Source organism: Dryobates pubescens, chromosome 2 (assembly GCF_014839835.1).
Source record: "Dryobates pubescens isolate bDryPub1 chromosome 2, bDryPub1.pri, whole genome shotgun sequence".
In the NCBI taxonomy this organism is placed as follows: domain Eukaryota; kingdom Metazoa; phylum Chordata; class Aves; order Piciformes; family Picidae; genus Dryobates; species Dryobates pubescens.
Window position 1 is genome coordinate 52597447 of NC_071613.1, and position 22376 is coordinate 52619822.

Genomic DNA, 22376 nt, shown 5'->3' on the forward strand with positions numbered 1-22376 from the left:
GGAGCAGGGAAGTCATTGTGCCCTGTGCTCAGCACTGGTTAGGCCACACCTTGAGTCCTGTGTCCACTTCTGGGCCCCTCAGGTTAGGAAAGATGTTGAGCTGCTAGAAGGTGTCCAGAGAAGGGCAACAAAGCTGGGGAGGGGTCTGGAGCACAGCCCTGTGAGGAGAGGCTGAGGGAGCTGGGGTTGCTTAGCCTGGAGAAGAGGAGGCTCAGGGGAGACCTCATTGCTCTCTCCAACTCCCTGAAGGGAGGTTGTAGCCAGGTGGAGGTTGGTCTCTTCTGCCAGGCAAGCAGCACCAGAACAAGAGGACACAGTCTCAAGCTGTGCCAGGGGAGGTTTAGGCTGGATGTTAGGAAGAAATTCTTCCCAGCAAGAGAGATTGGCCATTGGAATGTGCTGCCCAGGGAGGTGGTGGAGTCACCATCCCTGGAGGTGTTTAGGAAGAGCCTGGATGGAGCACTTGGTGCCATGGTTTAGTTGATTAGATGGTGTTGGGTGATAGGTTGGACTTGATGATCTCTGAGGTCTTTTCCAACCTGGTTAATTCTATTCTATTCTATTCTATTCTATTCTATTCTATTCTATTCTATTCTATTCTATTCTATTCTATTCTATTCTAATCAATTCTACTCTATTCTATTCTGTTCTATTCTGTTCTATTCTATTCTATTCTGTTCTATTCTATTCTAATTGACAAGACTACCTAATTTAGCTCTTTTGCATGCCTGTCATTCATGGGTCATGTTCAAGTTCTATGCCATCTTAGGCAGGAGGGAGGGATTCTTCCCACAGAACTCTTTAGATTTTTTTTCCCTTTTCCTTTCTGCAGAACATTGAAGCCATAGAAACAAAACAGGACAGAGAAGATTTTCTCTCTCCTTGGGCTTTGTCCAGTTGTAGTTTTTCCCCTGTTGGTGAACTCCTGCCCTGAAGTACTTACACTCTGAAATGCTTCTTTTATCACTTTCCCCCTGCTTGATGTTAGATTTCCTTGTCCAATCTCCCTGAGCTTGGAAGTGTTCCATTCTCTTGGAGGAGCTGCTGAGAAAGCAAATGAACAGTTGTGGGATTGAGGGGCTGAGTTCCATGTGGAGGGCCACAGAGCCAACTTACTTTTACTATTTGTCACAGAATCCCAGCATGGTGAAGGTTGAAAGGGACCTCTGGGGATCATCCAGTCCAACCCCACTGCCAGAGCAGGGGCACCCACAGCAGCTTGCCCAGCAGCACAATGGCCGGCTGGGTTTGGAAGCTCTCCAGAGGAGGAGACTCCACAATGTCTCTGGGCAGCCTGCTCCAGGGCTCCAGCACCCTCACAGTAAACAAGTTTCTCCTTATCTTCAGATGGAACCTCCTGGCTTTCACTTTGTACTGTCCCTGGGCACCACTGACAAGAATCTGACCCCATCCTCTTGCCCCTCACAGGTCCTTTAGCTCTTGCTGAGCATTGATCAGATCCCCTCTTAGGCTCAATAGCCCCAGGGCTCTCAGCCTTTCCTCCTAACAGGGATTCTCCAGGCCCCTCAGCATCTTTGGAGCCTCCTCTGGACTCTATCCAGTAATTCCCTGTCTGTCTTGAACTGGGGAGCTCAAAACTGAACCCAGTGGCCTAATGCAGAGAAAAGGGCAAAGAGAACCTTTCTTCTCCTGGTGGCCACACTCTTCTTATGCAACCCAGGACCCCATTGGCCTCCTTGGCCATGGGGACACATTGCTGGCTCATGGGGAACTTGTCCACCAGCACTCCCAGGTCCTTCTCCATGGAGCTGCTTTCCAGCAGGCCAACCCCTCACCTGTCCTGGTGTAAGGGTTTATTCCTTCCCTGGAGCAGGACTCTACACTTGTTTGTGTTGAATTTCATGAGGTTCCCCTCTGCTTAGCTCTCCAGCCTGTCCCTGTCTGGCTGAATGGCAGCACAGCCTGGCAGGGTGTGAGCCACTCCTCCCAGTTTGGTATCATCAGCAAACTGGCTGAGGGTTCATTCTTTCCCTTCACACAGCTCTTTGATGCAGATGTTGAATAAGACTAGATCCAGTTCTCAGCCCTGGAGAAGCCACAGACCTCCAACTACACTCTGCACTGTTGGTCACAACCCTCTGAACTCTGTCCTTCAATAGGATAGGATAGGATAGGATAGGATAGGATAGGGTAGGATAGGATAGGGTAGGATAGGGTAGGATAGGATAGGGTAGGATAGGATAGGATAGGATAGGGTAGGATAGGATAGGGTAGGGTAGGATAGGATAGGGTAGGATAGGATAGGATGGGGTAGGATAGAATAGAATAGAATAGAATAGAATAGAATAGAATAGAATAGAATAGAATAGAATAGAATAGAATAGAATAGAATAGAATAGAATAGAATAGAATAGAATAGTTCAGCCAGTTCTCAACCCACCTCACTGCCCACTCCTCTAACCCACACTTCCTAAGCTTCCCTATGAGAATGTTATAGGAAGGGCAAAACCTTGCTGTAATGGAGGTAGACAACATTCATTGCTCTGCCCTCACCTGTCCATCCTGTCACACCATCCTGAAGGCTATCAAGCCAATACCCTGTGGCTATTGCCAGTTGAGTAGTTAGCAAGTAACAGCTGCTGTCCAGGATCCATTGGCTTAGATTTGTGTCCTGTCTTCTGGCCATTAAAACAGTTCACTGATTTGGCCTGAGTGTCTGAATGGATTTGGAAAGGATTCTGTGGCACATGCTATGCTCTGGCATGCAGGTTCCAGCAGGGTTTAATTACAAAGCATAACTGATCTCTCAAAATGTTTGAGTCACCACATATTGTGCCTCCACACCACTGGAGGAAAACAGCTAACCAGGCTAAAGACTTTGGGCTTCATGTGAGGAACATACATTGGAAATTACCATGGCCAAGTGCTTCATCCAGCTGCAGAGGGTTTGGGGGTTTATTCTGCTGCAGTGTCCTACTTACTGCCTAACAGAGTGTAAAACCTCTGCCTGCCTTTTCTTTCCAGACTGTGATAGCCCCTGATCCTTGTGACACATCAAAAGAAGAGATGGAAGTACTTAAAGAAGAACTGAAGAAATGGAAGGCAAGTTCTGTGAAGCACATAGCAATCATAGAATCATTAAGGTTGGAAAAGGCCTCTGTGATCATCTAGTCCAACATCCAACCTTCTACCCAACACCTCCATGACCACCAGACCATGTCCCAAAGAATCACATCTGCTTGTTCTTTGAGCAAGGGATGGTGACTCCCACCACTTGCCTGGGTAGAAATGAGCTGAAAGATCCTTAGAAGACCTCAAATCCATCTTTCTGAAACCAAATCAAGTCTCCCCCCCGACAGAACATGTTTTCATTGTTCTCTAGTCCTGGATGGTACATGCTGGTATTGGTCTCACAGCTAACTACACTTATAAGACTAAGAAGCAGAGCCAGCAGGTCAAGGGAGGTGATTCTCCCCCTCTACTCTGCTCTGCTGAGACTCCACCTGGAGTACTGTGTCCAGTTCTGGAGCCCCTATTACAAGAGGGATCTGGAGGTGCTGGAAGGTGTCCAGAGAAGGGCCATGAGGATGAGCAGAGGGCTGGAGCTGCTCTGCTATGAGGACAGACTGAGGGAGTTGGGGCTGCTCAGTCTGGAGAAGAGAAGGCTCTGAGGAGACCTCATTGTGGCCTTCCAGGATCTGAAGGGGGCTCCAAGAAAGCTGGGGAGGGACTTTTGAGGGTGTCAGGGAGGGATAGGACTGGGGGGAATGGAACCAAACTAGAAGTGGGTAGATTGAGATTGGATGTGAGGAAGAAGTTGTTCCCCATGAGGGTGGTGAGAGCCTGGCACAGGTTGCCCAGGGAGGTGGTGGAAGCCTCATGCCTGGAGGTGTTTGCAGCCAGGCTGGATGTGGCTGTGAGCAACCTGCTGTAGTGTGAGGTGTCCCTGGCCATGGCAGGGGGGTTGGAACAGGCTGAGCCTTGAGCTCCCTTCCAACCCTGACAATTCTATGATTCTAAGAGTATTTCTCCAAGATGTTCAATATAAAGGACTTAAAGTTTTGTTTGTGTGGAAGGAAAAAAAACCCAAACCATTTAAAAATCTTTGCCTTTTTGCTCTCCAGGAAAGAGTTCAACGAGCTGAGAAAGCAAAAGCTGACCTTATTCTCTCTAAAAAGCTTGCTGATGAAGAGTATGCTAAGGAGCTGGCCAGGGTGAAGGACTTGGAAGAGAAAAAGCAGAAGGACATTGTTATGTCTAGGGAGACCCATGAGGTAAGGAGAAGGCTTGCTCATAGCTGTTAGTGTTTTGGGAGTTCAGGAGGTGCTGATGAGAGAAAATAGGAGGAGCTTCCCCATGAGAGTGGTGGAGCCCTGGAATGGGTTGTCCAGGGAGGTGGTTGAGGCCCTGTCCCTGGAGGTGTTTAAGCCCAGGCTGGATGAGGCTCTGGCCAGGCTGATCTAGTGTGGGGTGTCCCTGCCCGTGGCAGGGGGGTTGGAACTAGATGATCCTTGTGGTCCCTTCCAACCCTGACTGATACTATGATACTGTGAGTATTTCCTTTTCACTGTACACATTTCTATTGGTTGGCAGGGCTGTGTGGCCAGGATGTTCTACACATGGTTCTTTGGTGGCAGATTAAGAACCAGTGCAACAAAGTAAGGCTTATGGTGATGTTGGAAGAGTGAAGGCAAAACTGAGACCTGTTTTCTACAGAAGCTGAAGACAGACAAAACCAGGCTTCCAAGATTTTTCCACTGACAGATGATGTTCAGCTTTGTGTGATTCAGCTGAAACTGACACTGCTTTGTCAGCTCCCAGATGTTAGAGCACCCAGGGCATTAGCATTGCTTGGGTGACAATGAGCTGGGCAAGAGCCAGAACCTCTTTAAGAAGGCTTTTCTTTATAGAACTAATTGGTTCTAGAATTAATTGGTTAATGACCTTTAGCTGGATCAGGGCAATGCCAAGCACTGATATAGGCTGTGCAGCAGCTGGCTTGAGAGCAGCCCTGAAGAAAAGGACTTGGGAGTGCTGGTGGAGGAGAAGCTCAAAAGGAGCCAGCAGTCAGCACTTGCAGCCCAGAAAGCCAACCAGAGCCTGGGCTGCAGCAAGAGAAGCAGAGCCAGCAGGGCCAGGGAGGTGATTCTCCCCCTCTGCTCCACTCTGCTGAGACCCCATGTGGAGCACTGTGTCCAGTTCTGGAGCCCCTAGCACAGGAAGGATCTGGAGGTGCTGGAAGGTGTCCAGAGAAGGGCCATGAGGATGAGCAGAGGGCTGGAGCTGCTCTGCTCTGCTCTGCTCTGAGGACAGACTGAGGGAGTTGGGGCTGTTCAGTCTGGAGAAGAGAAGGCTCCCAGGAGACCTCATTGTGGCCTTCCAGGATCTGCAGGGGGCTCCAAGAAAGCTGGGGAGGGACTTCTGAGGGTGTCAGGGAGGGATAGGACTGGGGGACAAAACTAGGAATGGGTAGATTGAGATTGGATGTGAGGAAGAAGTTGTTCCCCATGAGGGTGGTGAGAGCCTGGCACAGGTTGCCCAGGGAGGTGGTGGAAGCCTCATGCCTGGAGGTGTTTGCAGCCAGGCTGGATGTGGCTGTGAGCAACCTGCTGTAGTGTGAGGTGTCCCTGGCCATGGCAGGGGGGTTAGCACTGGCTGATCCTTGAGGTCCCTTCCAAGCCTAACAATTCTATGATGCTGTGATCTGTGTGTCATGTGCAGTCAATGATACCACACCAGGGAGAGTTTCCAGAGGCTGTTGAGGTGTTCTTGGTGATGTTTGGTTCAGCCTGTAAGTCACTGATGAGAAATTACAACTTCACTCTGACAAGCTATGAAAATATAATCAGTGAGTTAACTACCTTCAAGCTGGGCATGAGATTGTCTGGAAGTTTGTTTGGTTCTCCAGTCATAAATGTTTGGATTTCATACCCAGAATTGATCATGATCATCATCTGGTGTTTGGTGTGTTTTACCTTCAGCTCATGGGAACTTGTCTAAATGCTTCAAGTGGTTAATGACTGTAACAGAGCCATCCTCTCACAGAATCCCAGCCTGGAAGGGGGTGGAAGGGACCTCTGGAGATCATCCAGTCCAACTCTCCTGCTAAAGCAGGGCACCCATAGCAGCTTGCTCAGCATCACAATGTCCAAGTGGCTTTGGAAGCTCTCCAGAGGAGACTCCACAACTTCTCTGGGCAGCCTGCTCCAGAGCTCCATCACCAAACAAGCTTCTCCTCACCTTCAGACAGAACCTGCTGGCTTCCAGTTTGTGCCCCTTGTCCTGTCACTGGGCACCACTGACTGGAATCTGGCCACATCCTCTTGACTCCTGTCATTTAGATACTGCTGAACTTTGAGAAGATCCCCTTTTAGTTGTGGATGGCTGGAGCTGGCTACACCTTAGGGGTTTCCTTCTCATTCTGTAGTGCTCCCTAAATCCAGGAAATCCTGGATTTAGTCTTTATGGGCTGTATGTCCTTTGAGGATTCACTGGTGTGGAGGAAGTGAGGAGCAGAGAGGAGGTGGAAGAGGTTTCCCTCCTTCTTTGCTGAAGTGTAAAGAGGGAGGAGAAGTGTGTCAGAAGCTGTCCTCAACTGGTCACCTCAAAGGAAATAGGGGTTCCTAAGATGGCACCTAGTACAGCAGATTGTGTGTTATTGCAGGCTCTGACCTTGCAAAGGAGCTGTGAATTTTATGTGCTGGCAAACACCAACTGCTCTTTCCTAACCCCTCTCTTAACTGCAGTTCGCTGCTCCTCAGTGAATGACTTTATCTTGGGGGTAGTTAAAGCTCTGTGAAGAATGGATCCCATGTGGCTGCTCTGTAGAATGATTCAAGGCTGAAACAGTTTCTAGTGCCTGCAGGTTCTGCTGAAAGTTGGGGGTTTGTGTTCTCTGCACTTCATTTTGCCTCTCTTTCATGCTTTTGGGGGCTGCAGCAACAACTCAGACTGATCAACCAAGAGAATGCTGGTCTGAAGAGAGAGATTGAGCAGCTCCAAGAAGACCTTGTGAAACACACTTCACTGCTGCCACAGAGCACTCAGGTAAGGGTGGAACACGCTTTGCAGTTTGTCCTTTGGAAGCTGGGGGCAGGTGCCCAGCAGCTGGAACTTGACTGAGTTCTGTGTACAACACAGCTTGAAGTTTTCTTGTTCCCCTGGTGGAGGGTGTGGAAAGAAATGCAGGTAGGTGAGGTACTGGAAACATGAGAGGAAGGGCAGGCAGGCAGAAAATGCTTAGCTGGAATTCAAGATGCACATATCAGTGGTGTTTCAAGGGCTCTCACTGTCTATTTCTTGAGCAGGAAAATGGAGGGAAGAGAGTAAATCCCTTGTGCAGGCCATGGAGCATTTGTCTCAGCCTCTTTTCAGCTTCTCATGTTTCTGGTCTCTTTCGTGTTACTCCACCTCAGAAAGCACAGTATCACAGTCTCACAGTATCACTAAGGTTGGAAGAGACCCCAAGGATCATCGAGTCCAACCTGTCTCCACAGACCTCATGCCTAGACCATGGCACCAAGTACCACATCCAATCCCTTTTTGAACACCTCCAGGGACGGTGACTCCACCACCTCCCTGGGCAGCACATCCCAATGACGAACGACTCGCTCAGTGAAGAACTTTCTCCTCACTTCGAGTCTAAACCTCCCCTGGCACAGCTTGAGACTGTGTCCTCTTGTTCTGGTGCTGCTTGCCTGGGAGAAGAGACCAACCCCTTCCTGTCTACAACCACCTTTCAGGTAGTTGTAGAGGGCAATGAGGTCACCCCTGAGCCTTCTCTTCTCCAGGCTAAGCAACCCCAGCTCCCTCAGCCTCTCTTCACAGGGCTGTGCTCAAGGCCTCTCCCCAGCCTTGTTGCCCTTCTCTGGACACCTTCAAGTGTCTCGATGTCCTTCTTAAACTGAGGGGCCCAGAACTGGACACAGGACTCAAGGTGTGGCCTAACCAATGCAGAGTACAGGGCACAATGACCTCCCTGCTCCTGCTGGCCACACTATTCCTGATGCAGGCCAGGATGCCATTGGCCCTCTTGGCCACCTGGGCACACTGCTGGCTCATGTTTAGGCAGCTGTCAATCAGCACCCCCAGGTCCCTCTCTGCCTGGCAGCTCTCCAGCCACTCTGACCCCAGCCTGCAGCTCTGCATGGGGTTGTTGTGGCCAAAGTGCAGCCCCTGGCACTTGGACTTGTTAAATGCCATCCTGTTGGACTCTGCCCATCTGTCCAGTCGGTCGAGGTCCCTCTGCAGAGCCCTTCTTCCCTCTAACTGACCAACATCCATTCCCAAATTGGTGTCATCTGCAAACTTGCTGATGACTGACTCAACCCCCTCATCCAGATCATCAATGAAGATGTTAAAGAGCACAGGGCCCAGCACTGATCCCTGGGGCACACCACTGGTGACTGGCTGCCAGCTGGCTGTGGCACCATTCACCACCACTCTCTGGGCTCGGCCCTCCAGCCAGTTCCTAACCCAAAGCAATTCCAGCCAGCTGAATATTGTTGATACCATAGCAGGGTATAGAGTGGTGAAACTGCTGCAGATTGAGATGCCCAGAAATGGGCACTTTGGGCCACTTCAGCTGCTGGAAGCTTGATTGCACTTCAAATTGGAACATGGCCCAAATATCTGGGGGAATTCACAGTGACATGAAAACACTGCTGATGTGCTGTTTGCAGAGAGATTGAGCCACTAGCCATGTGCTCCCTTCTTTACTGCTCAGAAGATGAGCTTGAGCTTTCTGAAGGGCATTTCTCAGTGCAGGAGATGTCAGCTAAGTCCAGCCTCCTAAAATTTCCTCTGCAGTCATAGGAGAGGGGAAGGCTTCACTGGCAGGAGAGTGAGTGTGACCAGAAGCCTCCACCCAAGGCCTGAGTTATCTTCAGGAAGAGTCTCTCTCTTTCCATTAGCAGTAAAGGGCATGGAAAGACAGCAGGCTCCTAAATAAGATGCCAGTTTTAAGGGTAGGTGTCATTCCTCTGGTTATTTTATCTTGACATAAGCTGGTTTTCTTCCACACAGGGTTTTAATGTGAAATAGTTACATAAAGGGAAAGCAAAGAGTTACCTCAGACTCCCTCAGGTCCACCAAAGTAGCCTTTCTCAACCAGCTTCTCCATGAACAGTTTTAATCTATCCTAGGGATCAAATCCTTGGATATCCTTCCCTGTTTTACTAAGGTGCCAACATACAAGGCTGGTGAGCAGCAGAATTCCCCTTCTGGTGGAGCTGTGATGCAATGAGGCAAAACTAAATGGCAGCACCAATGGCTCTGCCACTTGTGTTTGGCAAATTGGGTTGTCCAGGGAGGTGGTTGAGGCCCAGTCCCTGGAGGTGTTTAAGCCCAGGCTGGCTGAGGCTCTGGCCAGCCTGATCTAGTGTGGGGTGTCCCTGCCCGTGGCAGCGGGGCTGGAACTAGATGATCTTTGTGGTCCCTTCCAACCCTGACTGATACTCTGAAATCTGGCCAACATACAAGGCTGGTGAGCAGCAGAATTCCCCTTCTGGTGGAGCTGTGATGCAGTGAGGCAACACTAAATGGCAGCACCAATGGCTCTGCCACTTGTGTTTGGCATATTTGGGATCACAGTATCACAGTATCACAGTAACTAAGGTTGGAAGAGACCCCAAGGATCATCAAGTCCAACCTGTTCCAACAGACCTCACAACTAGATCATAGCACCAAGTGCCACGTCCAATCTCCCCTTGAACACCTCCAGGGACGGTGACTCCACCACCTCCCTGGGCAGCCCATTCCAATGACGAATGACTCGCTCAGTGAAGAACTTTCTCCTCACCTCGAGTCTAAACCTCCCCTGGCACAGCTTGAGACTGTGTCCCCTTGTTCTGGTGCTGGTTGCCTGGGAGAAGAGACCAACCCCCTCCTGTCTACAACCACCTTTCAGGTAGTTGTAGAGGGCAATGAGGTCACCTCTGATCCTTCTCTTCTCCAGGCTAAGCAACCCCAGCTCCCTCAGCCTCTCCTCACAGGGCTGTGCTCAAGGCCTCTCCAGCACCCCCAGGTCCCTCTCTGTTTGGCAGCTCTCCAGCCACTCTGACCCCAGCCTGTAGCTCTGCATGGGGTTGCCGTGGCCAAAGTGCAGCACCCGGCACTTGGACTTATTAAATGCCATCCCATTTGGGATACCAAAAGTATTCTCCATCCTGCAGGTGGAAATCCCTGTGGACTTCAGTTGAAGTGAACTCCACTTGTTAAGGTCAAGTTGAAAGTCAAAGTTAATGATAAAACCAAACCCTCAAACCAAACCCCCAAACCTCACTGGCAAATATCCCAGGAATAGAGAAGTACAACTGGTTAGTGGAGTTAGAAAGGCTGTAGTTGCTTCACCAGATGTGATTTCAGCCTGCTTGAGTGCCAAACCTTCAAACCCCCAAGGCTCAATGGAAAACAACAATTCATTTGACTCTTCTGGGGGAAAAAAACCCCAACCTTCCAGAAATTACCTTCTTTTCTCTCTCTCTTTCCCCCCCCCGCCTTTTGATTCTAAAACCATTAAGCTTAAGAAGAAGGTGGCAGAAGTTAAGATGAAATTCAGTCACATGGATGACAAGAAGGATGACTGTGTGGACATGAACACTCACTGCTATTTTACTGTAATGACAAAAATCGCCTTCAGACTGGATCAAAACCAAGCACTGATCACCTTTCAGGATGAAGAAGGTATGATGTGCATTTTAAGTATCAAATTAACTACAAGAAGGACAAGGAGGGGGTGGAGCAGGTCCAGAGAAGGGCAGGAAAGCTGGTGGAGGGTCTGGGGAACAGGGCTGGTGAGGAGCAGCTGAGGGAACTTGGGGGTGATCAGCCTGGAGAAAAGGAGGCTGAGGGGAGACCTCATTGCTCTCTACAGCTCCCTGAAAGGAGGTTGGAGTGAGGTGGGGGTTGGTCTCTTCTCCCAAGGAGCAAGTGTAGGACAAGATAGGGTGCTAAGGGATGTGGTGTAGCACCAGACTTGATAAAGTTAGATGATGGTTGGACTCATTGCACTTAGAGGTCTTCTCACCCAGAGCAGTTCTATAATTGTATGAGCAAAGGAAACAGCCTCAAGTTGTGCCAAGGGTGGCTTGATTTGGGCATGAGGAACAATTTCTGCCCTGAACAGCTTGTCAAGGTCTGGAGCAGGCTGCCCAGGACAGTGGTGGGAGTCCCTATCCCTGGAAGGATTGAAAGGCTGTGTAGATGTGGTGCTGAGGGCCATGATTTAGTGGCAGTGCTGGGTTAATGGTTGGACTCCATGAAAGATCTCTTCCAACCAAAGTGGTTCTATGATTCCAGTGTCTGATACATTTCATGGCCAAGGGGCAAAGGTTTACATAAGCATTTGGAGAGGGAAAAAAGTCAAGGACAGCCAAACAAAGAATACACAGAGAAGCTTTCACTGTCATGATACCAATCAGCAGCAAAAACTCTTGCAGGCACTGCAGGGTCGTGTTGGATCCCCAGGCTTCTGCTCTCAGCTAACACAAACAGTGCTTGGTGTTGGGGCTATGTTTCTACCTCACAGACTGTGGTCAAGGATGACTCAAAATGTTTTGACAGCCAAATTTGATCATTTTCTTTACTCTGGGCAGCACCTTCTTCTGACAGCAGTTAGAGAACCCCAGAATCCCAGCATGGTGGGGTTGGAAGGGACCCCAGGAGATCATCCAGTCCAACCCCTTGCTAAAGCAGGGACACCCACAGCAGCTTGCCCAGGATCACAGTGACGAGGTGGGGTTGGAAGCTCTCCAGGGAAGACTCCACAAACTCTCTGGGCAGCCTGCTCCAGGCCTCCAGCACCCTCACACCAAACAACTTTCTCCTCATCTTCAGATGGAACCTCCTGGCTTCCAGTTTGTGCCCATTGCCCCTTGTCCTGTCCCTGGGCACCACTGACAAGAGTCTGGCCCCAGCCTCTTGCCCCCCACACCTCCTTTAGCTCTTGCTGAGCATTGCTCAGATCCCCTCTGGGGCTGCTCTTCTGCAGGCTCCACAGCCCCAGGGCTCTCAGCCTTTCCTCCTCACAGAGAGCCCCTCAGAACCTCTGTAGCCTCCTTGGACTCTGCACAGTAGCTTCCTGTCTCCCTAAGGGTACATGTCCCACGATGGGTCAATCTAAGGCAGCAGAGGGATGGTGCAGTCTGTAGAATGGAATGGAATGGAATGGAATGGAATGGAATGGAATGGAATGGAATGGAATGGAATGGAATGGAATGGAAGTTAACCAGGTTGGACAAGAACCTTGAGATCATCAAGTCCAACCTATCACCCAGCACCATCTAATCAACTCAACCATGGCACCAAGTGCCTCAGCCAGGCTCTTCCTAAACACCTCCAGGGATGGTGACTCCACCACCTCCCTGGGCAGCACATCCCAATGGCGAATGACTCGCTCGGTGAAGAACTTTCTCCTCACCTCGAGTCTAAATCTCCCCTGGCACAGCTTGAGACTGTGTCCTCTTGTTCTGGTGCTGGTTGCCTGGCAGAAGAGACCAACCCCCACCTGGCTACAACCTCCCTTCAGGTAATTGTAAAGAGCAAGAAGGTCTCCCCTGAGCCTCCTCTTCTCCAGGCTAAGCAACCCCAGCTCCCTCAGCCTCTCCTCACAGGGCTGTGCTCCAGACCCCTCCCCAGCTTTGTTGCCCTTCTCTGGACACCTTCCAGCACCTCAACATCTTTCCTAACCTGAGGGGCCCAGAACTGGACACAGGACTCAAGGTGTGGCCTAACCAGTGCTGAGCACAGGGCACAATGACTTCCCTGCTCCTGCTGGCCACACTGTTCCTGATGCAGGCCAGGATGCCATTGGCCTTCTTGGCCACCTGGGCACACTGCAGGCTCATGTTCAGCCTACTATCAACCAGTACCCCCAGGTCCCTTTCTGCCTGGCTGCTCTCCAGCCACTCTGACCCCAGCCTGCAGCACTGCCTGGGGTTGTTGTGGCCAATGTGCAGAACCTGGCACTTGGATGTGTTCAGTCTCCTGCCCTTGGACTCTGCCCATCTGTCCAGCCTGACAAGGTCCCTCTGCAGAGCTCTCCTACCCTGTAACAGATCAACTCCTGCCCCCAGCTTGGTGTCATCTGCAAATGTACTGATGATGGGCTCACTCCCCTCAGTTCCCTCTGTAACATGCCAGTTCTACAGATGCAGTTGATTTTACCTGGTGCCTCTGACCCCTGGGATTTTATGGAGACAGCATGCCTGAAGACATGGGTAGTGGGACCTGGCTGCCTAGCTTCTATTTATTTCTCTCACCCTGGTGCCAAAGGAGATTCTGCTTAAGAGCCTGGGGAATAGTTTTGGGTTTGTCATGATTAAACAAAGCTTTTAATACCTGCAAACTTGTGATTTTTCCCTTAGTTGCCCAGATGCTGGTGAATAAGGGTAAACACACTGTGATCCTGGACAACAAACCAGTGGAGGTGACAGCACAACCTGTCCCACTTGACAAGGCAATCAGAGTGGAGGTAATCAGCTGGAATAGGGACCTGTACAGATACAAACTTGCAGTCCTTAAAAAGGCTCAAGCTCAGTGTTTTGGCTCAGTGTCTTGTTCAGTGCACAAAGGGAAGGGAAGACAATTGCCTGTTTTTCAGCTCCATGTCACCATTTCTGGGAAGGAGATCAATGTTTCAGATATACCTGACCTGTCCATCCCTGACGACTGGATGAGAGATAAGTTGGAGCTCAATTTCTACAAGGCTGGAAAAGGAGCAGCAGGAGAAGTGAAAGATGTGGCATATGACAGGCAGTCTAGAACAGCTGCCATTACCTTCTGCAAACCTGGAGGTACTGTGTCAGATGGTTTGTGAGCTAGGTGGACAGGCCAGCATGTCCTGTCCACCCCCTGTCACATCCTGTGTGAAGCACTGAGTGCTGCCCACAGGGAGTGCAGGAGCTGAGGAGAAGCTGTGGGTTCACCCATGCAGCTCTTAAGTAAGCAAAGCAGGCACAGAATCACACAGAATCCACACATGGTGGGGTTGGAAAGGCCCTCTGCACATCATCCAGTCCACATCATCCAGCCCCTCTGCTAAAGCAGGGGCACCCTCAGCAGCTTGCTCAGTCACAATGGCTTTGGAAGCTCTCCAGAGAAGGAGACTCCACAACCTCTCTGGGCAGCCTGCTCCAGGCCTCCAGCACCCTCACACCAAACAACTTTTTCCTCACCTCCAGGATGAACCTCCTGGCTTCCAGTTTGTGCCCATTGCCCCTTGTCCTGTCCCTGAGCACCACTGACAAGAGTCTGGCCCCAGCCTCTTGCCCCCCACAGCTCCCTTAGCTCTTGCTGAGCATTGCTTAGATCCCCTCTGGGGCTGCTCCTCTGCAGGCTCCACAGCCCCAGGGCTCTCAGCCTTTCCTCCTCACAGAGATGCTCCAGGCCCCTCAGCACCTTTGGAGCCTCCACTGGACTCTGTACAGCAGTTCCCTGTCTCTCTTGAACTGGGGAGCCCAGAACTAGACCAAACACTCCAGATATGGCCTCTCTAGGGCAGAGTAGAGGGCAAGGAGAACCTTGACCTGCTGCTCACAGTCTTCCTAATGCACCCCAGGTGACCGTGATGGCACACTGTGGTCTTACAGTGACCTTGTCCGCCAGCACTCCCAGGTCATTCTCTGCAGCATTTCATCCTCCTCCTTTCTGCTCAGTCATGACCTGGCATGCAGTTTGTGAGCTTTACTTCTGTCTTCACTTTGCCAAACCCTCCTTTTTTTCTCTGCATCTCTAAACACTTGCACTGCAAAACAGAAGATGAGGGGAACGTGTTTGATTGTAGCTCTTGTTCCACGTCAAAGAGATTGGGCAGGCTTTCAGATTGCCCAACTGTGTGCAAGCCTGTGAAGATTGCTGGAGCCACAGCCACCCAGAGCAGCTGCTTTAGGTTTACTGCAGAAGCTTTTGTGGGTAGTTAATGATTTTGCTTGTGTGGAAATGCCAGACAAACTTGTTTGCTGAATGCATGTGACGGCTCTGCGAGTGTGCTAGCACATCTGAGTTCCTGGAAGAGAGAGGAATCTGTTCCTTGGTACACTGAAAAAGAGCATCTTGGGTTGCAGTGCTCTGACTCCTCTGTTGTTATTCTCCATTACAGCAGCTCAAAGCTTTGTGAGGTGCACTGAATACCCCCTCTTTGTGAATGGAAGGTTCTTCTGGCTCTCTGTGTCCCCAAGCACCACCATGCACTCGGACAAATGTCAGGTGAGAGAATCCAGTCCAGGCTGAGCCCCCTAAAACAGGAGGAGAGAGGTGGGGAATGGGAGATGTGGGCAGAACTTTCAGTTTGGAGAACTACAGAAGCTTTGGGGGAAGCCTTTAGGAAACTCAGTAGCCAGCATGAGTCTGCAGTCTGCTGCTCTGATGATAATCTTCTGGTTTGCCATCTGAAATGCATAATTTAATTGAAAGAGGGGGGGGGAATGTGTGGGGGGGTGTCTTTCCCTGATTAAATTATCTCATTACTTGGCATAATGGCTGTGCCAGACAGGAGTCAGATACTGAACTGCTTGTGAAGTAGGGCAGTTGTAGACACATCATCTCTGGAGTCACAAAGCACTGTCCTACTCACCCCTGATGTGATGTGTGTGACAGTCTCAGCAGAGCCTCTTGTTCTAGCAGAGATTTGCTCCTTTTTTCATTCATGCACCTCAAATAAGGACTTTTTTCCCCCAGCAACACCAGTCTGCTTGCTCACTGGAGTCTCCTTTGCCTTTGTGTGACTAGATTGTGATCACCTCAGCACTGTGTATATAATCAGGGCTATGTAATTAAAGCATGAGTGTGTCTACTGATGGGATGGATGCAAGTGTCCTTTGCAGCCATGTGTCTGGGTTGGTGGGGATTTTGTGGGGTGACGCTGTCTGGAGTCAGCAGAGATCCCCAGATGTAGCATGTGTGTGAAGTGGAGGAGTGTAGGGCTGGCTGCTCATGGTTTGGAGAGGTTTGCTGGGCTAAAACCTGGCCCAGAGAGTGGTGGGGAATGGAGTTCACTCCAGTTGGTGGCTGGTCACCAGTGCTGTTCCCCAGGGCTCAGTGCTGGGGACAGTTCTCTTTCATGTCTTCATCAGTGATTTGGATGAGGGGATTGAGGCTCCCTTGGTTTGCAGATGACACTAAATTGGGTGGCAGTGCTGATCTGCTGGAGGGTAAGGAAGGCTCTGCAAAGGGACCTGGCCAGGCTGGATCAATGGGCTGAGGTTCAACGAGGCCACTGCTGGGTCCTGCAGGTGGGTCACAACAACCCCATGAATGCTCCATGCTTGGGGCAGAGTGGCTGGAAAGTGCCTGGCAGAAAAAGACCTCAGGGTGTTGGTTGACAGTGGCTGAAGATGAGCCAAGAAGACCACCAACACCCTGGCCTGGATCAGCAACAGTGTGGCCAGCAGGAGCAGAGCTGGGATCATCCCCCTGTCCTGGGCACTGGTGAGGCCACAGCTTGAGTGCTGGGTTCAGTTTTGGGCCCCTCACTACAAAGACATTGAGGTGCTTTAGTGTGTCCAGAGAAGGGCAAGGGTGAAGGGTCTGCAGAACAGGGCTGGTGAGGAGCACCTGAGGTTGTTTAGTCTGGAAGAGAAGAGACTGAAGGGAGACCTCATTGCTCTCTACAGCTCCCTGAAAGGAGGCCATAGTGAGCTGGGGGTTGGTCACCTCTCACAAGTTTCCAGTGACAGGACAAGAGGAAATTGCCTCAAGTGGTGCCTTGGAAGGTTTAGGTTGGACATGAGGAACAATTTCTTCCCTGAAAGTGTTGTCAAGCCCTGGCCCAGCTGCCCATGGTGGTGGTGGCATCACCATTCCTGGAGAGATTAAAAATCCATGGAGATGTGGTGCTGAGGGTCATGGTTTAGTGGTGACCTGGCAGTGCTGGGTTAAGGGTTGGACTGGATGACCTAAAAGGTGTTTCCCAAGCAGAACTGTCCTGACACCCCAGTGAGGCAGGCTAGAACTTGGTGGTGTATAACAAGAGTATGGAAGTTAGGTTTATAGTGACAGGTTCTCACTACAAATGGCTGTCACAGGGCAACCAGCACCAGCACAAGAGGACACAGTCTCAAGCTGTGCCAGGGGAGGTTTAGGCTGGATGTGAGGAAGAAGTTCTTCCCAGCAAGAGAGATTGGCCATTGGGATGTGCTGCCCAGGGAGGTGGTGGAGTCCCCATCCCTGGAGGTGTTTAAGAAGAGCCTGGCTGAGGCACTTGGTGCCATGGTTTAGCTGAATAGAAGGTGTTGGGTGATAGGTTGGAGTTGATGATCTCTGAGGTCTTTTCCAACCTGGTTCATTCTGTATTCTGACAGAAACACACCACACTGTATTAAAATGGAATCTAAGATCCTAGCCATGTCTGATCAAAGCCATATCTGATCAAAGCCATCCTCTGATCCAAACCATACCTGATCCAGGAATGACCAAGGATATGTTGTGGTGGTATGAGCCTTAACTGGGGCTTAAAAGCTCAGATGGGGGCAAGGCTGAGAATCCCTCCCCCATTTCCCTCCCTCCTCTTCCCCAGTAGAGAGAGAAAAAAAAGGGAGGGGAGCAAATCCACCAAGAGATAATTTGGGTTCAGCTTGGAAGTAGAGAGGCAAAGAATTTTTCTTTAAACAGTATATATATATGTATATTTATGTAACAATGACAGGCAGGGTTCACAAGGGTAAGGAACAAGGATGGATGGGGAAAGGAAAAGGAAAGTATGAGATACAGAACCAGTCCTTTGCAAAGTGTGGAAGCAGCAGGGAGGACCACGGGGCAGGGGAGCAGCAAGCCAGCAGCAACTGGGTGGAAGCAATCCCAGGCACAAATCCAGGCTGGGCAGTGAGTGGCTGGAAAGCAGCCCTGAGGAGTGACTTGGGGGTGCTGGTGGAGGAGAAGCTCAACAGGAGCCAGCAGTGTGCACTTGCAGCCCAGAAAGCCAATCAGATCCTGGGCTGCAGCAAGAGAAGTGTGGCCAGCAGGGCAAGGGAGGTGATTCTCCCCCTCTGCTCAGCTCTGGTGAGACCCCACCTGGAGTACTGCCTCCAGTTCTGGAGCCCCTATTACAGAGGGGATCTGGAGGTGCTGGAGGGTGTCCAGAGAAGGACCACAGAGATGATCAGAGGGCTGGAGCACCTCTCCTATGAGGCCAGACTGAAGGAGTTGGGGCTGTTCAGTCTGGAGAAGAGAAGGCTCAGAGGTGACCTCATTGTGGCCTTCCAGTATCTGAAGGGGGCTACAAGAAGGCTGGGGAGGGACTTCTCAGGATCTCAGGTAGTGATAGGACTAGGGGGAATGGAATGAAGCTGGAGGTGGGGAGATTCAGGCTGGAGGTGAGGAGGAAGTTCTTCCCCATGAGAGTGGTGAAGCCCTGGAATGGGTTGTCCAGGGAGGTGGTTGGGGCCCTGTCCCTGGAGGTGTTTAAGCCCAGGCTGGATGAGGCTCTGGGCAGCCTGATCTAGTGTGGGGTGTCCCTGCCCATGGCAGGGGGGTTGGAACTAGAGGATCCTTGTGGTCCCTTCCAACCCTGACTGATACTATTATACTAACTCTCTTTTGTCCCCATGAAGCAGAAGGAAGGGAAAGAGCAATGGCTGCAATGTCTGCAATGTCCTCCCTCTTATACCCCTGCTGGACAAGGCAGGGGGGAGTGGAACAGACCAAGTCGATTTCCCAGGGAGGAAATCACCCTCCAGGGAGGGCAAAAATCTCTCACAAGCCCTCTCCCCCTGTTTTCAGGGTGGGTGTAGCCCACCACATTATGTTTATTCCCAGTACCTGCCAGTTCCTTTAGCTGTCCTTCCAGCACCTGGTGTGTAATTCCAGTTTGGTTTCTTCCCTCAACAGGTCTACCGTGGGGTGTCCAAGAAGACCCTTCTGTTGCAAGGAATTCCAGGGATAGATGAGGAGGATGAAGAAAGCATCCAGGACATGGTTGAAATCCATTTTCAGAGGCCCAGTAATGGTGGTGGGGAAATAGAAGCAATCAAATATGTATTGAATAGAGCAACCTGGGTTTGTTTTGAGGAGGATAATTAGAATGCCATGAGGGGAAATGTAAGTTGGATTCAGGAAGTTCTGCCTCTTCTTGCTTCATCAGAGGCAGAGGTCACGCTGCAGCCATTGTGCTTTCGAGCTCTGAAGTCTGTGTGTGGAAAAGAACCACTTGTCCTTCTCACCTATGGAACACCAAAGGCCTTCCCTGGCAATTCAGTCAGAGTCACTACTTGCTGCTTCAGAGGTTCCTGATTAAAGCTTTCACCAGTACTTGACACTTCTAAGACCTTGCAAACTTTGGGCAGGTCTCCTGCTCCACAGTGGATTGTATTTACTCCCCCTTCTTCCTCTTTGCTTCCAAAAGCCATATGTAACCTCCCTCAAAAAGTCTCCTTGCAGACCTGCTTTTACCCACTGCCATGGCTTCAAGAGGTGGCTCTGAAGGAGCTCCAGCCTTGCTGAGGCTGCTGTGTGCTCCCATACCTCAAATCCTTGATGACAGTTTCCCTGTCGTTTCATAACATCTGCATTCTCAAAAGTAGGAGAGAAAATGAGGGAGTGTAAAACCACCACAGATTTACTCAAACTGCACCTTAGAGTAAAGGTTTTAACAGAAGTAGTGCTTTTAGCTGTCAGAAAGCTGTTTCCTTCTCCTAGCCTCTGATAACTTAATAGCCAGCAACTCAATACCAAGTCCCCAAGTGCCCCTTTGGTTTCCAGCTTGTCCTACCAGTTCTCCTTCTAAACCAGCTTTGCAATAAAAGAGAAATGCCATGTAATGAGGATTTCTTTTCCAAGGTGGAGTGTTCTTCCCTTTCTGCTGTCTGCCTTTTTACTTGCTGCCCTGCTGGGGGCTGAAATGGTTTGGCAACAGTCATCCTCACTTGGAAGCAGCGTGGGTGTAACCTTGAAAAGAATTTATTTGGCAGCTTAGTGTGCAGGAAAAGGACAATGGACCAAACTGGCAGAAGAAGAGCACTACAAATAGCCCTCAGGTATATGTTATTAAGGGAGCCTGTTCTCTGTAAACAGCTTTATCAATGATCTGGGTGAGGGCATCAAGACCTCCCTCATTGTGTGGATGACATGAAATTGAGTGGAGCTGTTGGTCTGCTGGAGGCTCTGCAGAGGGATCTGCCCAGGCTGGATCCATGGGCCAAGGCCAACGGGATGAGGTTCAACAAGGCCAAGTGCTGGGTCCTGCACTTGGGTCACAACAGCCCCACAAAGGCTCCAGGTTTGGGGCAGAGTGGCTGGAAAGTGCTCAGCAGAGAAAGTCCTGGGGGTGCTGCCAGCTGAAGATGAGCCAGTGTGTGCCCAGGTGGCCAAGAAGGCCAAGACCATCCTGGCATGGATCAGCAATAGTGTAGTCAGCAGGGCCAGGGCAAGTATCATACTCCTGAACCGGGTACTGGTGATGCCACACTGAGAGTACTGCATTCAGTTTTGGGCTGAGAAGAACACTGAGGCATTGGAGTGTGCCCAGAGAAGGGCAACAAAGCTGATGAAGGGCCTGGAGAACAAAGTTCTTTGAGAAGCAGCTGAGGAAACTGGAGCTGTTCAGCCTGAAGAAGAGGAGGCTGAGGGGAGATCTCTCTCTACAGTTTCCTGAGCCAGGTGGGCTCAAGTCTCTTCTTCCAAGGAACAAGTGATAGGACAAGAAGAAATGGCCTCAAGCTGCACAACCTGTCAAGCCCTGGAACAGGCAGCCCAGGATAGTGGTGGAGTCCTCATCCCTGGAGGGGCAACAAAGCTGGGGAGGGGTTTGGAGCACAGCCCTGTGAGGAGAGGCTGAGAGAGCTGGGGTTGCTTAGGCTGGAGGAGGCTCAGAAGAGACCTTCTTGCTCTCTACAACTCCCTGAAGGGAGGTTGTAGCCAGGTGGGGGTTGGTCTTTTCTGCCAGGCAAGCAGCACCAGAACAAGAGGACACAGTCTCAAGCTGTGCCAGGGGAGGTTTAGGCTGGATGTTGGGAAGAAGTTCCTCCCAGCAAGAGAGATTGGCCATTGGGATGTGCTGCCCTGGGAGGTGGTGGAGTCACCATCCCTGGAGATGTTTAAGAGGGGACTGGCTGAGGCACTTGGTGCCATGGTTTAGTTGATGAGATGGTGTTGGGTGATAGGTTGGACTTGATGAGCTCAAAGGTCTTTTCCAACCTGGTTAATTCTATTCTAAAGCCATGTAGATGTGGTGCTGAGGGCCATGGGTTAGTGGTGGCCTGGTAGTGCTGGGGTGATGATTGGACTCCATGATTTTCAGTGTCCTTTCCAACCCAAACGATTCTGTGACCCTGTTAGCATGCAATAGATGGAGCTGGGTAGGGGACACTGCAAAGCTGTCAGCACCACAGCTCAGTTTCAGTTTACTGCTGGGTGAGATGCATGTGGCTGCAGCACCTCTTACTGTTCAGAGCATTGAAGGGCCTGAAACTGATTACCTGACAGTTATGAAAGAATTATCATCCAAAAAGTTGCAGTGCTGGAGGTTTCATGGAGATTGTGTGTGTCAGAGTCCTGAAATGTTGATAAGAAGCCTCAAAATGGAGGGGAAAACCTGATCAAGGTAAAAAATGTCACAAATTACAAATGTACCTCACTGATCAGTGCTAATAAAGAAATCCTTAGGGAAGGAAGAAGCTTAAAGGTCTTAGAAAAGGAAGGAGTTTCATGGTCTTATCAAGGGAAGAAGTTTAAAGGCCTTATAAAGAATCAGAGTGTGTGGGAGGAGTGAGAAAACCCAGGGTTTAAGTACCTCAAATAAAAATGAGCTCTGAAATATTTAGGCTGGGTGTTAGGAAGAAATTCTTCCCAGCAAGAGAGATTGGCCATGGGAATGTGCTGCCCAGGGAGGTGGTGGAGTCACCATCCCTGGAGGTGTTTAACAAGACAGTGGATGGGGTGCTTGGTGCCATGGTTTAGTTGATTAGATGGTGCTGGGTGATAGGTTGGACTTGATGATCTCAAAGGTCTCTTCCACCCTGGTTAATTCTCTTTCTCTCTTTCTCTCTCTCTCTCTTTCTCTCTCTCTCTCTTTCTCTCTCTTTCTCTCTTTCTCTTTCTCTCTTTCTCTCTCTTTCTCTCTTTCTCTCTGTCTCTCTATCTCTCTCTATCTATCTTTCTCTCTATCTCAATCTCTCTATTTCTCTATTTCTCTTTCTCTCTCTTTCTCTCTCTTTCTCTCTCTCTCTTTCTCTCTCTCTTTCTCTCTTCTCTCTCTTTCTCTCATTTTCTCTTTCTCTCTTTCTCTCATTTTCTCTTTCTCTCTTTCTCTTTCTCTCATTTTCTCTTTCTCTTTCTTTTCTCCTCTCCGAACCTCTCCAAACCTCCCCTCCCCCCGCCCCCCGCTCTGTGACCTCATTGTGGCCTTCCAGGATCTGAAGGGGGCTACAAGAAGGCTGGGGAGGGACTGCTCAGGATCTCAGGTAGTGATAGGACTAGGGGGAATG

General features: G+C 50.3%; 1 protein-coding gene across 1 annotated transcript; it reads left to right on the top strand.

Moving 5' to 3' along the window:
- Positions 1 to 2876: 2876 nt before the first annotated feature.
- NMI (N-myc and STAT interactor) lies at positions 2877 to 19125 on the top strand. The gene is made up of 9 exons (XM_054173583.1): positions 2877 to 2906; positions 2986 to 3063; positions 4086 to 4235; positions 6901 to 7008; positions 10482 to 10644; positions 13326 to 13432; positions 13562 to 13754; positions 15059 to 15165; positions 18784 to 19125. Exons 1-9 carry the CDS (start codon positions 2877 to 2879, stop codon positions 18973 to 18975), a joined length of 1128 nt encoding a protein of 375 aa, XP_054029558.1. The 3' UTR covers positions 18976 to 19125.
- Positions 19126 to 22376: the final 3251 nt, after the last annotated feature.

Excerpts from the sequence above, each read along its gene's own strand:
- NMI (XM_054173583.1), top strand. The coding sequence starts at position 2,877 with ATGGCCAAGTGCTTCATCCAGCTGCAGAGG. Across the intron at positions 10,645-13,325 it reads CACCTTTCAGGATGAAGAAG|TTGCCCAGATGCTGGTGAAT; the intron begins GTATGATGTGCA and ends TTTTTCCCTTAG. Across the intron at positions 13,755-15,058 it reads TACCTTCTGCAAACCTGGAG|CAGCTCAAAGCTTTGTGAGG; the intron begins GTACTGTGTCAG and ends TCTCCATTACAG.